A 17,576-nucleotide genomic window follows, 5' to 3' on the forward strand; every position below is an offset into this window, starting at 1 on the left:
TGACCGGAGTGTTAGATGTCCAGAAACAAAAAAAACCCCCAAAACAAAAACAAAACAAAAAAACTCAGCGACCCTTCTGAAGCTTTTCATCTTTATTAATACTGGCCAGAGAAAAATGGAATGTTCTGACAGTGTTTTTCAACCCTTTTTCAAGACCCCTACATTTTTTGAATGGAGGTGAGGTCCATTTGGAAATTTTAGATGCAGTCTGTGGACCCACATGTACTTGGGGACCAGAGGTTGAAAACCACTATTCCATGAATTTTAGGAGCACTTTATCACTGCATGCCCTTATTCTGAGAATATGTCAGCTGAGATTTGCCAACATGCTGGTATGTAGTTATGATGTATTTGCTTGTGGGATCCAGTAGTTGTTTGTAATCTGGATAATTGCCAGGACATGTGACATCATGAGAGGGTCTTTGTGTTTCATACTAAATCTTTATTGGACTACAGCATTTTTTTTTACCAGCCTACTTTGTGTTTTTATATTAGGCACCATGTTCTGCAAGGAGCACACCACACACCCATGGGCTTGCTCATGTCTATAGCTACAATGGATGTGCCACAAGAATGATTGACATTATGGGATGCTTGTGAGGGTCTGGTAATACTGATACACGCACCCTCATGGAGACACAGTATTATGCAGAAGTTAACATTCTGAAACAGCAGAAATGAGCTTTAACTTGTTTAACACACACTTGACAGACAGCCGCACATAGCGCATTATCCAGCCATGCCTGCTTTTTGGAAAGACATGCCCCCTTCTGCAAACTTTCCACAACCACATTACCTGAACAGCACTCCAACATATAAGCAAAGGCTTTTTTCTCTAGTTAATGCAGCTTTTACACCAACAGAAGCATAACATGCATCTTTTTGGACCAATATTCAGCACCCAGTGGTGGAACCAACGTGGCCAGCAGAGTGCAGAATAAAGTCCTACACTTGCAGCAATTTTATGAGGGGTATAGGGCCCAGATAAATCTATACCCCAGCAATGCATAAGTAAATGCAAAATATTTGCAACCTAACTCCAATCACAATTCTCCACAGACATAAAACAAATACAGTTAGACATTCTTAGTTCTTATATATATTATCTTTAAAAATACAGCTGTAACACTTTCTGCTGAGTCTTTTTTACTCACATACACATCACAGATAGTCCTACTTCTGCATGGCAAATATAAAAATACTGAACTTTTAGGAGTGCCAAGAACTGCGTCACAGCACAAATCACACTGCAACTCCCTCTCCCCTTTTATCATTTGAGCCTCACTTTTCTTGTCCTGGGAACAAACTGCAACTATATGAGCCATCAGTTTAGAAACAATCATGAATACCCCCCAAGACCATCTTCTCTGAGGACCATCTGAGAGTCAAGTAAACATTGAAAACAAACTCAAACCTTTTACAAGCGCCAAGAGTTGCCACAGGGCAACAACATAGCACTGCAGTGGTCCTGCAGACTTTACAAAACCCAGCAGCATATACTATTGGTCCGTTACACTTTCCAGCTTGTAGCTCTGTACATGTAACGTGTGCAGCGCTTCACACACCGGTTAGAGGAAAGCAAAACTTGGTTTGTCAGGGCTCTGTTTGCCAGGCTTTTCATTTTATGTCAACAGTTTAAACCAAGTCAAATATTACAATTTACACAAAAATACTGGTTTTAGCCACTCATTTTCAGTGAATTGAGGAATCTGTAAATTCTTGAGAAATCCTTCGAGTCTCTTATTTTTATTGGTATTCTGAAGCAATTTGCTTCCAGCCCAAAACATGAACTTTTAGCTCTGATGAAGGTCTTTATTTCCTTTAAATGGCAAGCACAGAGGCTCTTTTACCACGCTGAGTAAGGAAGCTGGGACTTTGCTCTCAAAGCCTGAGAAGAAGGCTGTCTAAAGGAAGCATTGAGGAAGACTTGACAGCTTCCATATTTAATATGAGCTGCCTTTAAAATGTGTTGAACATGCTCCAAGCTCACTTTAAAATGATTCCTTTTAAAACATGACACACTTCCTGACGACTCCCTGGTATAACTCCTGGTTAAGGAACCTTGGTACATATCTGAGTAGGGCCTCATCTGAGCACTCTCAAGGGGAGAGAATGCAGGCTCACAAATTCTTATTGACCTTGCCTGTGACACACTGCTTCCCAAAAGGCAAGCAGGAAGTGTTGTCCTCAGACGTTAACGTGAGCTGGTGCACCCTGGGGCGCTCAGGTAAGGAGGAGCCAGTGGGCACTTGGCTGCAGGATCAGGCATGGTGTGCTCTCAGCCAGGCTCCTGCAGGCTGCTGCACTAAGTAGCAGGCAGCCAGGCAGGTGAAAGAGGCTGGCTGGGGGCATCCCCCGGGGTCTGGGACTGCCCCAGTCCTGAGCTTTCCCCCAGGGACTCTTTAGGGAGAGTAGAGAGGGGGAAGCCCCCCTCCCCCCCCAACATTCACACCGGGACACTGCTGGCTGTTCCCCTTCCTGTTGCTGTCAGAGAGCAAGGGGAAAGGCACTTTGCTGCATTCCTCTCATTCTGGCTGGGGAGAGCAGGGGGCAGTCGTGCTGTGCTGTGCTGTGCACTTTCTTCTTGTTCCCTGATAGTGACAGAAAGCAGCATCTTGCTATGAATCTTGGGGGGGGGGGGGAAGGAGCTTAACCCCCCCCCCGCCCTTTTAGCACACCCCCTATAATCTCCCAACCTCCTGAGCCTCCCATCCACAGCCCTGACTCCTGCACCCTCCATCCCTACCTCATCCCACAACCCTGACTCCTGCACCCCCACACTCCCAGCCCTGACTCCTGTACCCTTCCTCATCCCTACCCCCTGCCCTGAGCCCCCCATCCTGATACTCTCCAACCCCTCACCTTGAGCCCTCCGCACTCCATCCCATACATACATTTCTTACAGCTCCGGTTGTATCACAACCCCCCAAGCTTCTGCCCTGAGCCCCCGCTTTGGGTGTTTGCACTTCACAGTACCTGTAAGAAATCTGAGTTGCTTTCACTTCTGGTTGACTACAGGCTGTGTTAGGGGTTTGGTCAGGCCAGACAAAACCAGAGAGGGACATGCTCTTTAACTGGCAAATACCAGTAATCTGTAATGTATTTCTTTATCACTAGTGCAAGCTAATGGAGTTCTTATTGTATCCTGATTACAACATTCTTTATAACAGTCAACTCCCTGGATCCTAGAAGTAGGTGATGTGCATAAGAACATCATTGTAAGCTTTGCTGTTTCCTATTTAATCTGATCTGGCTATGATCTGTACTAGTCTCTTTGATGACTACATTCCCACGAATAAACTGTTACCTTGTTAATACATATTTCCATTACTTAGTTTACTTGGCTTATGATTGTTCCTCAAATAACTGATATTCTTCTCTTTCAGTGAACAGTGCCATGTTTCGGGAGTGGAGGATTAGCTTTATCATCTCCAGGGATGGGGGATTTAAATTCTAGTTGAACCCTAACTGGTGGTCTCTTGGTCCCCGTGAAAATTAATTCACCTCTTTGCGCAGACTAACGTTAATAAGCATGCTGCAGGTCAGGATTGCAACTCATGGATAAGCTGGTGCAAGCATTAAGGAAATGGGAGGCAGTTTTTTCACCTCCAGGTTACGATGTAGCCCTGGAGATGACAGCTTTTAACAAGTGATAAATTTGAGAACTAGAAGCAGAGGTAACCAATGTTCAACGTAGGACCCGAGGTGACAAGATCTGTTAAATCTGAGAAATGCTAGGTGGCCCATGTGAAATGAGCTAGTAGTCTTAATACAGTTCCTGACTGATGTAGCATCCCAACTGGAAAATCTGTTGGCAGTCTCACCAGAAAGTCCAAGGACTGAATGGGTCATGGAGACTGAACTATCCTCTCACCTCTAGAGGTGGTCCCTCCAGGACAGAGATGAGGTACATTGGTGGGGGCAGTGTGGGGAAGCTTGCATTGCTGCCGCCCGTGCTGAATCTGTTCTGTGGATAAATAGAGGGCTTCAGCCTCCAGTGTTGTCAATCCAGCACCTTTCACCAGCACTAAATTAAAAAGAATATAAATAAATACAAAAAGGATAGAGGTGCATTGGCAGAGCTGTGCAAGTGAAGTTTGCATAGTAATTTGCTCTAGCCAGAGCCATCACTCATTTTAACACGCATCAAATTCACCCAATTAAAACAAAGAAACAAACAAAAGAAAAAGGCAAAGAAACCAAAGCCATGTTATTTTCAACACTGTGGAACTTTCGTATGGAGAAGTTGTTTTTTCTGCTGAATAACTTCACTCTATTTGGAGCTTTCATAATAACCAGATTAGAAACTTGCCCATTGTGAAGTATGGAAAAGATCTAGGATTTTCATTCCACTTTACTGCAAATGAAGTTTCATAATAATTTGTTAGACTCTAAACATTGTTTTTTGCCTAAATGAAAATGGACAAAACTGACAGGGAAAAAAAGTTTTTTCCTGAACTTATCAAAATGTGCTTGTAGGAATGGAGAGTAAAACAAAACAAAGTAATTATGTGAAAATGTCCCTCAAATAATACACATTTAAAATCACCACTTCTCTGGCTGTTTCCTCATTCCAAGTAAGCAGAGTTATCTAATTCTCATCTGTGGGAGGCGCTGTTGACTTAAGCATCAGCCAGACATCCTTCTATATTGTTCATCACTTTGGTTCCTAAGCAACAGCAGAGACCACAGCTGAGGGGGCAGTTGGTGATGCTGGGAAGTCAGACATCTCAGAAACACTGACTAGGCCTGTGGCTGTGAATACCAGATTTCTGAAGTGGAAAATAGCTTAAAATGCTGCAAGCATGAAAACCCCACACTGTTCCCTAAAAAGATTCAGGTCTCATAGATTTACAGAACTAGCTGGGCAGGTTCATTTGCAGAGCCTTCCTGACACTACAGCACCATATTCAGTTCCACCTTCCCTTCCCTGCTCTATCACCTTTATTATAATTACTTCATTATTTGGGTTGTCATTATTTTCCTCTAGCACTTGATAATTAGCCAAGCTATTTTTATTGATATAAATAATCCTACTTCTCAGCTTCCTGTTCCATTACACCCTGCAAGTTAAATCATACTGCTGCATTCTGACGTGGCAACAGATTGTAATTTATGACTTCACTGTAGGATCATGCACAAAGACAGGCTGGACTGAGGAGAAAAAAGCTCTTATTGTAGTTAAAAAAAAACAAATTCTGCCCTCTCTTTTGTGTCTACAGATACCCCATGCCACACTGCAACCAGTGCAGTTCTCTTGTGGGAGGAAGAGGGACAAGATATGAGCAACTGGACCCAAATTCTACAGCCTATATCATAGAGGCCTTCGACATGAGCCTGTGGAGGGAGATGTAGCAGTAGCTGAGGTGGGAACAGGTGGACATGCAAGAGAGCTGCCACAAAAGGGAAGGGATCAACCTAACTGGAGGTCAGTAAAGCACTGAGGGTGCAGTAGCAGACATGGAGAGACTGCTGCAGTTCAGAGGCCTAGGGAAAAGTGGATTCATTGCACTAAGCCTCATTACCCTAAGATGAAAGGAAAAGCAAAACATTAAGTGGTAAAAGTATTTTTTCTTGCCTTCAGATATATCCTAGTGTGAAAGTCTCAATTCTGACATCTCCCATTCCAAGCCCTTTAACCTTCATTGCATATATGCATGTTAACACACGGCTCACAACTTCTTTAGAAAGCTCTAATATCTTTAAAGATACAAGGTTGAACTTTGAATTTTTCCTGATGTTCTGCTACTTGCAAGTACTGTAACAAATAACTATTTAAGTTCTTCAGTAGTTTGTTTCCCAGAGGGCAATATGGCATCATTTTCCTTACAGTGTTTACGATGCAAATGTTTGGCTCAATTGTGTGGAAGCATATTCAAAAACATTACACAGTCAAAGTGCCTGAAGCCAGCAAGTACCTAAGATGCACACTCCACCGAATTTTGCTGAAAAGATGACCAAGATCACGGTGGTGGTTACACAGCACATTTCAGGAGAAGTCAGTGTTAGAAACTTAGTCCCTACTTCCACAAGCAAAATAGCAAAATTTCTGTATATTTCAAGCATCTCAGCAGCCCAATCTATATACTGATAGGACCAGAATCTAGGCCATTTGGATGCCTCTGAGTTCTTTGCTCAAAGTCCCTCCATTCTTACCTCGTGCACTGGGAGGTGCAGAGTTAATCATCTGGGATGGTGCAGAGTGCGTAGAGCTCAAGCTTGAGGTGGAAGGGCTGGCCTGGGATGAGGATAAAACAGAGATGTTGGTGACTGAATCTTGGTACCTGGAGTTAGGGTAAACAGGCTGCAGCAGACGACTGAGCAGACTGGTGCACTATATATTCAAAGGGGAGGGAACGCAACCTCTTTCTAGGAAATAGTTACAATAAAACTCACTATTAACACTGTATTCTTATTGGCCTGTGGGACCCATTTCAGCCTTCCAGATCGACAGTCACGGATTGAAAGAGATATTACAAAGCATCTCAACATGGAAAAACTACCTATTCTGCTCACTAGGTGATAACACACTCATTATAAAAGTTACCTTTTATTTGGCTTCAAGCTGCACTAGGAATGTCTAATTTACACCTATAGAAAAGTTAATCATATTTATCTTAGGAAGAAATCACTGTGGGCCATCTCTGCCTCCATGGCATTTCTATCTTTAGGAGATACTGATCTATCTACAAGGTCGGACTCTGTGGGATTATTGCTGTATCTTCTCAGTTCATAGATACAGATACATTTAAGACCAAAGAGTTCTAAGTGCATCTACTGCACATATCATCCTTGTCCCAATATGACCTACCCTGCATGTTCAATTCTATTCCTAGCAATGGGTTCTTGAAGTTGCATTGTAGCTGTACCTGCATGTGGTACATGTCCTCAGCGGTCTCCCCTACAGAACTGTCTGTTAGGATAACCAGGTTTCCTGTTTCACTGGAAGTATGTGAGGAGAGAGAGGATGACGAGTGTCGCACTGAACCCAGCAAGTTCAGTGGGCTAAAACAAAAATGGAGACAGAGGCACAACAGGAGCCAAGATTAGGCAACATTATTTTCCAAATCTTAGTTTTCAGTAGTGAGGCCTGATCTTCCAAGGTGCTGAATATCTGTGAGTCCCACAGACTTTTTGCATTGAACGCCTTTGAAAAATCAGGCCACATGCTTACGCAAGCCTGCCCACCTCTTACAGTTTCATGGCAATAGAAATAAGAAACCAATACTATTACACATCAGTTAGCTCTATTACACTTCAGTTAGCTACACACTGACAATATAAAACAAGGTTATTCAAACTTCAATCTGAGGCCAACCTGGCATTTTTCCAGGAGCCTGAGTGCTATCCTTAATTTGCTTGCCTCAAAGAGAGCAGACTGAGACTGCTTTTGTTTTTAATGGTGAGATTGCAAGCTGTGGAGACAGCTCCCAAGGAGGTTTTATTCAGCTCCAGCAAAGGCTACTCAGATCAAGATGGAGCATTTCCTGTGTAGTCTGTAGTCTCCATGGTCCACACTTGCGTATTAAAATTGAAGGCAGCTGCAGCTAAGTTTATATCTCTATTGCCCAAATGGCCTGTGGGCTGCACTGTGATCGGTCATGATGTAAAATCATGCTGATCTATTTCTCTTGCACTCTGAATCACACATGTAATATACACAGTAGAACAACTTGGAAGCCCTTTACATGTTGATAACTTTTGAGGATAGTGCCAACATTTTTAGGCTACGTCTACACTGCACAGTTATTTCAGAATAAGATATTCCGGAATAGTTATTCCAAAATAGCTTATTTTGAAATAGCACGTCTACACTGCAGGGAAGCCTCAAAATTAGCCCAAGGCAGGCTTTCTTAATGTAGACATGTTATCTTGATTTAGAGCCCCAGGCGGAATAACTTAGAATAGCCCTGGTGAGGGGCTATTTCGAAATAACAGAAGTGAAGTGTCTACACACATCTTATTTCGAAATAGGCATTATTTTTCGTAAAATGAGGTTTACAGAAGTCATAATAAGCCGTCTGTATTTCAAAATTATTTCTAATACCTTGAAAGCTTCTCTGATTGCATTTTGGTTGTAGTCTAGGTTGGAATTCAGAACTGTAGCCAACAAAGCTGAATATCTTTAGACCCTTAAACAAAGGTTTAATTTGAGTTTGGTTCCACAAATAGGCAACAAGACCTTGTATTTGGTTGTCAGTGTGTCAGTGTAGGTGCCTTATTCAACTTGAGCAGGTTGCCTACCCTTCATCTACTTGTTAGAAATATTCAATGTTTGGGCCTTCAAAGTCATTTTGAAATTTGGGCACTGAGAAAAACTGAAATGCCAGCAGAGTGGCCATGTTTCGGCATCCAGCCAGCAAGCTCTTAAGATTGCTATTAAACCCCTGGCTGCTTAGTGCCACATAGCTTCCAATCTGGACATGAACAGGAATGGGTGGCTTCACTTCAAAGCTTTCCAATGATGACTCTAAATCAAGTATCAGTGGTCACTGCAGATGACCAATGGGAACACTTTTCTCCAAAGGCTGACATTTCTGCCTCCGCCAACTACCTATGAGGCTAGGCTTGTTTGGGCTCCTAACCTTTGTTAAGTTCCCCCTTCTGTCCTCCTGTGGAGTTGTGAGAAGCCATGCCAGTACTGGGTGGTACATTTAGAACATTCTGCTTAAATAATCTAAAGGTTATAGAAGAAAAGCAGGTACCTGTGTCGATGCACCAGCTTGATGCTCTCTGGGCTCATCGGGCTGTGGGACACAAGAACACTGCTGCGTGGGGTGCTGGTACCAGAACAGGCTGGACTCAACTTATCCAAACCAGGCAACTCCTACATAGGAAATACAAAATCACTTCATGACTCTGGAAAGTTTGGAATTTCCCTTTTGGTCAGAAGACTGGTGATAAATCTGTGACTGTGTTCTTCACAGAGCTATTATGGTTCTGCAATTAGTCCAAGAGCTTTCAACTCCCTTCACTCCCAACCAACTTAGCTTGCTACCAGTAATTCTCAGGTACCACCCCAGCAATTTGCTGGAGGCTTAGGTATACAATGGCCCATTTTGCAACCCCCTTCATTTTTAATATGAAGATATGGCTTACAGAGAAAACAGTACCACCATGTCATGTGGCCCGGGCACTTTTTACAAAAATGGTGAACTGCAGACTAGGAGTTATAATCTGCGGGGACCACATTTAAACGCTGTCCATATTGTAGAATTCTGGAAGCCTCATTTGAGGCTATCCTCACATGATACTAACTTAGCTAACACTAATATGGATTTGCCTTTCAGCGTAGAATATAAAATGTTATCACACATAATAAAAGATGTTTTCTTAAATCTTTGAAAGATGACTCCTCTTTGTTTTTTAAAATGTAAAGGGAGTCAAGATATCTGTGAAAATGACAGTCTGCCATTTCTTAGGACCCATGTAACCCAGACGCATCAGGAGCTGGCCCACTGAAGAATAAAATAAAGAGACAAGTGGACATGACTCTTGGTGACAGTGGAGTCAATGGCTCCTCTACGATGTCTGACAACATAAAACAATCTGAGAAGCAGAGAAATTTAGATGTGTCTTGAGATCACTGATTCTACATGAACCACTGATAAAAAATAAACTTTAACCAGTCAGTCAGTACTTGCAGAGAGACTAATGATTATTCTATGACTGTTCCATTTATCTTCCCGCCCCTCTCCCCCACAACACGTCGCCTTTTTGGTGAGGTGCCTGTATAGTGCGCATTAGGGTGGGATGTACAGGGCATAAATTGGCCATACGGAAGAGATGACCATAGGACTTTGTGATCAGATTTCTTCAACCTGGACAGGAGCAGTCTTCTAAATGAGCTATAACTTATACAGCATTAGCCTTTCTAATTGTGAACTGCTGGTTCTACAGCTGCAGCCAAATTTTGAGACATTTGAGACAGATACATCTTGAGTAACTGAGATGCACCACAAATCACGTTTTGTATAATTAACGTCTTCTTGTTAATTTCAAGAAGCTTTCAAACAAATTGGCAAGAAAAAAATTGCTGATCATACAACTCTTCTGAATGACAATACATCATTCAGAATTACATGCCTATTTATTATGTGGTATTGACACTAACTTTTAGCCTCTGTCTTCTTAAATACCCATGGATGCTCTGTGCTGGTGAATTGTAAGAAACGATAATTACATGAAATGGACATCTGAGTGGCAACCACGCTAACAAAGTAATGACTTCAGTAGCCGTTCCTAGAGGCAAGCTCTTTTTAAATCTCCCAGCAAAACTAAATGCAAATCAAATCCTGTACACTTGGTTAAACAACAAACTGAAGAGGTCCCATTATTTCAACATTGGAGATTCACCCTGACATTTCCTAAAGCAGGGAGTAGAAGGCCCTATTTGGTCTTTCTATTATTACAGAATAAAAGACATACAAATATGCATATATGTGAAATGGTGACTGCCAGTTATCTACCTTGGCTAGATTTCTATGGTATGGAGGTAAAAACATCCGCAGCTGTGGGTGCCCTGATTATACTAGCTCTCCCACCGCTGTGGCACTGGACTTATGTTAGGACTTTTCAGGCTAAAAAGCCTAGGGGAAATAAGGACATTTGGACTATAGGATTGATCCTCTGCCTTCTACTGGTGTCCTTGTCTACTGAGAGGGCTCCCATCACCCAGTACAGGCAGCAGGAAAGGACTTGTCCCACAAAAGATGAGTAGGAGGCATATCCAATCAACATGCTGGCTTGCACAGCTCTTTGCTGAATGAGTACAATCTGCCAACTGGACGTGTCCAGCCCCACACCCAGGTAGCACCCATGCTACACTGAACAGGTTGCAACAGGATAACTATCTGGTGAGATGGGCAGCAAGTACTGTCTAGTCATCTTTATCCCCACCCCTGGAATAGCACCTGAAGTAAGAGGTGGGCAAAATACGGTCCACAGGCAAGATCAGGCCAGCCAAGTTGCTGGATCCAGCCCGCTAGAGCCTCAGCCAGGCTCCCTGCTTGCCCTGTGTCTGCACACTGCTCAGAGCAGCTGTCTGAATGCTGTGAGCCTGTGGAGAGAAGTTTTACGTGCTGTCCCCACCCCCAGCACAATCTCGCAGCTCCCATTGGCTGATTTGCAGCACAGGTAGCGTGCGAAGTATCCCTCCCCCTACAGGCTGCTGGCTGGGAGCTGCCAAGGTAAGCGCCTCCTGGCCAGAGCCTGCCTCTGACACCCCAGTCCCATCCTCCCCCCAACCCACTGCCTCCCCTTTCTACACTCACCTCAGATCACAAGCCCCTCCTACACCTTCTCCAAGTCACAACCCCCTCCCAGACCTTGCACTCCAATTCCCTACCCCCAGTCCCAACCCAGACTCCTGCACCCCCCTGCACTCCTGTCCCAAGTCACAAACCCCTCCTAGACCTCTGCACTCCCTCCTGCACCCCTCCTCCCGGTCTGAATCCTCTCCTGCACCCACACCTGTCACGTTATTGGATTGTGAGGGGAGCAGCCAGGTCACTGCTGCACCCATGGGGGGGGGGGGGTGTTTGCCCCAAAAGTGGTACAAAGGGGGGGCCAATGTGAGGGGGTCAAACAAAAGCTTACTTTCTTCTGGTTCTGTATCTGCTCTTCATATATCTGTATAATGTCTGTGTGTGTAGTTAGGAATCTGTAGTCTGTATGGAAACTGGAAGTCTCTCTGAATGTGGTTGAGCATTGGGCAGGTCCGGCCTATGGACATGTTAATTAGCGAGGCCCTGTGGGACAATAGCACTCAATGGGCCAAGGACATACCTCGGGAATGGTGACCGACACCTAAGGGCTACCAGCAGGGAACACAGTGATAGGCCGCTGGCCAGGTGACCTGCTGCAGCCAAGAAGAGACCAGGAAGGATGTATAAAGATGCCATGTGGCTGACTCCATCTTGGTACTCAGCTCAGCACTTCATCCCAGAGGCAGCAGTGCAGGGATTGAAGGGCCGGAAAGAACTGTGGACCCATCCTGATCTAGGATGCGCAACAAGGACTTTTGAGCCAGCAGCTGTAACATCTCTGCTAGAGCCTGCATCGAGAACTGGGAGATTTGATGCATGTAATGTATGATACTTTAGCAACCTTACTCTCATGCTTTTCTTTCTTGTGGTAATAAACCTTTAGATGGTAGATTCTAAAGGATTGGCTCAGCGTGATTTGTGGGTAAGGTCCAGAGGGTAAATTGACCAGGGATCTGTGGCTGGTTTCTTGGAACCGGACAGAACTCGTTTGGGGTAGGTGGGATTGGGTGCTAAGACCCCCCCACCTGTGTATGAGGCCCCGGGCCATCTGGGGCACAGATATTGCTGCGGTGTCGGAGGGGTTTTGCTCATGAGGCTTCAGGCAGGCTGCTGAAGTGCTCCGTGGGACTGGTTTGTGGCCTGTTTGGAGAGGTCACCAGTCTGGGGGATGCAAGGAGCCCCGAAGTTGAGCAATTCGCCCTGAGCGGACGCCCTCAGCTGTGCCCAGACACGGCCCAGTCCATCACAACACCCTCTCCTGGAATCTGCACTCTCTTCTCCTGCCCCAGGTCACAACTCCCTATTTCACCCAAACTCCCTCCCAGATCCAACACCCCTCTTCCCCCCAATCCTTTACCCCAACCTCCTTTCTGTACACAACCCCCTTTCTGTACACAACTCTCCATTAACATTATGAAAGAGTACAACCTTTGACCACTCAAATGAATTCTTGCAGTGTCCCCCTATCAAAAATTATTGCCCACCCATACCCTATGGTAAGGGCAAAATTTTGTCCTATTACATGTAATAGTGAGAATTCAGCTTCACAGATCTTCTGTCACATCACCAGTGATATAAATTAGAAAGAGACCTTGAAAAATCCCAGGGATTATATTAAAAGTTCAGTTTGCAAATCTTTTGGGGCTTTATTTCTTGCACTGGAAACAAGGTTTCTTGTAAGAGTCAGATAATTCCATAGACACTAGATAATTCAATATACACTAGTTTTCCAGTTCCAATGTGCATCTCATTGCAACTGAATGATTTTGTATCATGTCTCTGGACTACTGACTATGACCAAGAAGTGGCAGTGATAGGGATTATCTTACATGGTACAGACTAGATCGCATCATTTGGAACTGATCAATCAGTTTCTTATGCAGGGGACGCATCTCTGGATGTACAAATTTCTCATGTACTGCCAGACCCACTCCAAGAACATGCACCTATTAAAAAAGAAATAACATCATGAATCAACAACATATTCATTCGGTCTACAGGACATTACATAATTATGTCCTCTAGTTTGGTCAGTGAGAGATATCTGTTAAATTTGCAAGACTACTGAAAATTAGCAAACATAAGAAAGCTGTCAGGTCTGTGTTTAACATATATTTTGAGTGTGAGATCACCACATTTGTGACATGCTGGATTTACATTTGCAAGAGATAACAGTAAAATGACAAATTTGTTTCACTCTGCAGAGCAAACAATAATGTCTTCACTCAAACAGACCTTTGTGACACAGGAAATTCCTTTTTGCCCATGTCTTCATAGTATCAGAAGAGAGATTAAAGCTGCTAATGGAGATTTGTAGTGGGGTTTCCTACAATTAATCTGAACAGTGGCAAAGCTGCATGCATACTGCTATCTATTCGCTCTCTGTTACTCATTATTTATTCATAAATGTCCCATTTTTAAAGGTCATAAATATAATGAGGAGTAGGGTTATATAAACTCTCAGATGAGCGAACACAGTGACACTTAATAATAATACTTAGAATTTATATACTTTACACTATTTACAGGTGGTAGCTAATAGATTCTTATGACGTTATCTGAGTAATTGTTAAGATAAGCATTATCCTTATTTTGCATATGGAAAATCTGAGATACACAGACATTAAGTGACTCTCAAAGTCCTTACTCTTTTTGCTAAATAAACCTGAAATCTCCATTCAGACTTGGACAGACTTTTTTAATATAGTCTAAGAATGACTATACTGGGTCAGATCAATGGATCAGGCCCAGTATCTTCCAACAGTGGCCAGTGCCAGATGCTTCAGAGAGAATGAACAGAACAGGATAATCATCAACTGATCCATCCCCTTTTGTCCGCTCCCCTCTTCTGGCAGTTAGACACTTAGGACACCCAGAGGAAGAAGATGCATCCCAAACCATCTCGGCTAATTGCTACTGATGGACTTACTCTTCATGAGAGTGCTATAATTTTGGCCTTCACAACATCCCCTGACAATGAGTTCCACAGATAGAGTGTTCACTATGTGAAGAAATACTTCCTTTTCTCTGTTTTTAATTTGCTGCCTATTCATTTCATTTGGGGAGGTGAATCCTGGTTCTTGTACTATGGGAGGAGTAAATATTTTGCCAGTCAGTTTAATAGTGATATGATTTTTCTTTCCCACCCAAATGCTGATTTACAAACCTGTCGGGTGAGATTTTATGTTTGTGCAAGTGAGACATTGAGAACACTGGATAGAGTCAGGGACAGTGCAAGTACGCTCTCCTATATGGCTCTGTACCACCTGTACCATCACTTCTACCACCCTTAGTATGTCTATCCTGAGACTCTACTGAGAAGAGACTACCAATTGTCCCAAAGGATAAGTAGATTTGTTATGGAGAAAGACATCCATTGCTTAATCAATCAAATCAATTTAATTTGTAATCTAAATTAGGCTTCAACTCACGTCTATAAAGGTGAAAGGCTAGCGCATTATTAATTCACTGGCCTTCTCACTTCCCTATATTTTAAATACACTGTAAAGCTCCTGTGTTTCTTTGCTTCTGAATGAATTATTTAGCTCTGGGTTATTTAAAGTGATTGCTGAGAAATCCATACACTATGACAGCTTCTTCCTTCATCTTTAAAAGCACAGCAGTACCTGTTCCTGCATGAGCTCCTTGAGCTGAGTGATTTTTTCGGTGTCTCCTGGGTGCTTGGTGATATAATCTTTATCAAAAAAGGCCTGTGGGAGAAAGACAAATCATCTCCTTATTAGGAAACATTTCATTATGTCCATATGTCATAGAGGGAGAGAAGAAGGAAGAGAAATCTTAGGGGACCCACGCACACTTAGCAAATTGAAAATTCCACTTAACTGATCTCTTGTAGTGTCAGGGACTTAGGTGAAACTACAGCACCACAATTTTAATTGCCTAGATAATTCTGCTCTTCAGTTAGAGAGATTACTCTTGAGTAGCAGAAGGTAGTCCCTTCCAGTCCCAAAGGATCATGAATCTAATCAAATCTCCCCACATAACAGAGCAGAGCATTACCACTAAGACCTGGATCAGCCCGTTACTTGAATTTTATGTAGCTTCCTTTATTTAAGCATCTCAAGAAACTGTAGGGACTGAGTGACTAACCTAGTAAATAATGTAAGGGATGAAGAGCTTTTTCTATGTTTCTCTGCAGTGCACACACAACCCAAAAGTGTGGACCAGCATTATCAGTATTCAGTATGCGTCCATGTATCTCCCTTTTGCAAAATACATCTTTAACTAACTCCCACCGAGCGAAACAGCGCAGGAGGTCCCCTTAGGACTAAGATTATACTGGACACTGTCTGGCAAAGACAACTCTTCGGAAGTGCAAGCCAGCAACTTTCCCTCAGCAGGGACTTCAGCATGTTCAGTCTCTATCAGCACAGAGAACAATTCCCACTGCCTGCTTTGCAAAATGAATTCACAGTGTAACCACAAATAAACTGCCTGTTTCCCTGTTGTGCATGCAACCTCAGCTTTGCCAACATCAATCAGAATTGACACTTGAGAAGCTTAGCTTTCAGCTGCGACCACCAGAAGAGACTATCCAGAACCTATATCTAGACATTAACATTAACACTTAGCTACATCCAGCAGGATTCAAATGTCCAAGTGCTCATATATAAACAATGAAACATTGGATTTTAGCAGGGCCATCCTTAGCCATATGCAGAACATGCAACTGTATAGTGCACCTCAAAATTTGGGGTCTCACTGAGTTTCAATGTGCACCCACCTGCTTCTTTCTATCCCAGTTCTGTGGCTCTCCTTCCTCTGGAGAGGATCTAGTTAACTTAAAAATGAAAAAGCCTGCAGAACACTGAACCCGAGAAAGTGCCATTTAAGTGGCAATGAAGCCATTTAACAGCATTTGCCAACCTCTGGTCTACACTGTCAGCTTCTGAATGTACCGAGTGAGGGAACAGGAATTTAGTTTAAAATCTGCTTTAAAGATATTTCATTAGTGTGTTGCTAAAGATTATAAGAATCACAGCTCTAAAAAACTATGATTACATTCTATGCCAAGCTGCCGTTGGATATAGGGCACCTGTGTAGGGCCCTAAACTTCGTAAGGACATCCCTACCCTTGGCTCCATCCTCCCTCCTCTTCCTGTCCCTGTTCTGTTGCTGTTGCAGCCTGGTGAGTCTTCCTCCAGAGAGGATCTAGTTAACTTAAAAGTGAAAAAGCTTTTCAGCCTGCAAGACCTAGTAGCACAACACTTAAACTGTTAAAGAGCCACTGAAGTGAAAATGAAGCCATTTAACAGGCATTTGAAACACCCCAGGTATTATACTCAGTTTCTGAATTTACTGACAAAAACTGTTTTGCATTCCCATAATATTTACTCATAATATGTTAGTTTTCAGGGCCTTAGTTTAAAATTTGCTTTCAAAATATTTAATTAGGGTGTTCCTGAAGATTATAAAATCACATCTCCCCCACCCTGGGGACTGCTGTTGGGCATAGGGGTGCCAGTTTAATAATGCAGGTTGAACCTCTCTAGTCCGGCACCCTCAGGACCCGACCAGTGCCAAATTGTAGAGGTGAATATTGTCTAGCAGCACTGCCAACACTCCCACTGTTTCTGGGGCTCTTAAGATATTTAGGCATACATTAGAGCTAAATACCAGCACAGAACACTGAGAGCCAGGACTTTATGGGATCGCAGGACACTTGACCCCACCCATGATAAATGGACATTTGCTAACTAAAATCTTGCTGGACCATTGATGTTGCCGGACCAGAGAGTGGCAGACTAACTAAAGAGGTGTAACCAGTACTGCATAGGGCCCCATAAATCCAAAGGACGACCCTGGATTCAGCATTCTGTTTAGATGACAAATGTGAAATTGGGCCTGCTGGTGTAATTTCTTGTATTTGACTTTTTAAGTCATGCTCTTTTCAACACAGCAGGAGAAAGGCTGCTGGGAAAGAGTTGCTAATGGGTTGACACCAAGTTCAGAGGACCAGTTCCTGCTTACCTCCTGGTACCGTGCTATTCCACCATTCACTGCTGCATCAATCACTCCATTCAGACACATGCTGAGGAGGTTAATGTTGCCATGCATTTGCTTGTGCTGATACTGGCTTATCAGTGTCCTCAGCTCCTGGTTTTTGTTCTCCACAACTTGAATGGCATTTTCCAAAGGGCTCACCTCAACCTACAAGGCAAGAAAGAATAGTTGGATGCCACAGACACCTCACTGCCACAGTGTTCCCTTCCTTTAAATGAAACCAAACCCTACGCTGCTTGATGAGCCCTTCAGTTTTTTTCGGCCACGCAGACTAGCCAGCCATTT

General features: G+C 43.3%; 1 protein-coding gene across 8 annotated transcripts in view; it reads right to left on the minus strand.

The window, feature by feature from the left end:
- The window catches only part of DOCK3 (dedicator of cytokinesis 3), a 541,072-nt gene that overhangs the window by 23,812 nt on the left and 499,684 nt on the right, over nucleotides 1–17,576 (minus strand). For 5 of the 8 annotated variants that reach the window (XM_089781050.1, XM_089781049.1, XM_089781048.1 and 2 more), the window contains 7 exons: nucleotides 17,259–17,438; nucleotides 14,894–14,977; nucleotides 13,097–13,213; nucleotides 8,706–8,827; nucleotides 6,870–7,005; nucleotides 6,157–6,238; nucleotides 3,875–4,027 (listed from right to left, as the gene is read on the minus strand). In XM_089781050.1, coding sequence (XP_089637176.1) covers nucleotides 3,875–4,027; nucleotides 6,157–6,238; nucleotides 6,870–7,005; nucleotides 8,706–8,827; nucleotides 13,097–13,213; nucleotides 14,894–14,977; nucleotides 17,259–17,438 — 874 coding nt within the window. The remainder of the gene's footprint in view (nucleotides 1–3,874; nucleotides 4,028–6,156; nucleotides 6,239–6,869; nucleotides 7,006–8,705; nucleotides 8,828–13,096; nucleotides 13,214–14,893; nucleotides 14,978–17,258; nucleotides 17,439–17,576) is intronic. The other 3 variants (XM_089781053.1, XM_089781054.1, XM_089781052.1) reach the window with 1 other exon arrangement.

This window comes from Pelodiscus sinensis, chromosome 11, assembly GCF_052426305.1.
Source record: "Pelodiscus sinensis isolate ZL-2025 chromosome 11, ASM5242630v1, whole genome shotgun sequence".
In the NCBI taxonomy this organism is placed as follows: Eukaryota; Metazoa; Chordata; order Testudines; family Trionychidae; genus Pelodiscus; species Pelodiscus sinensis.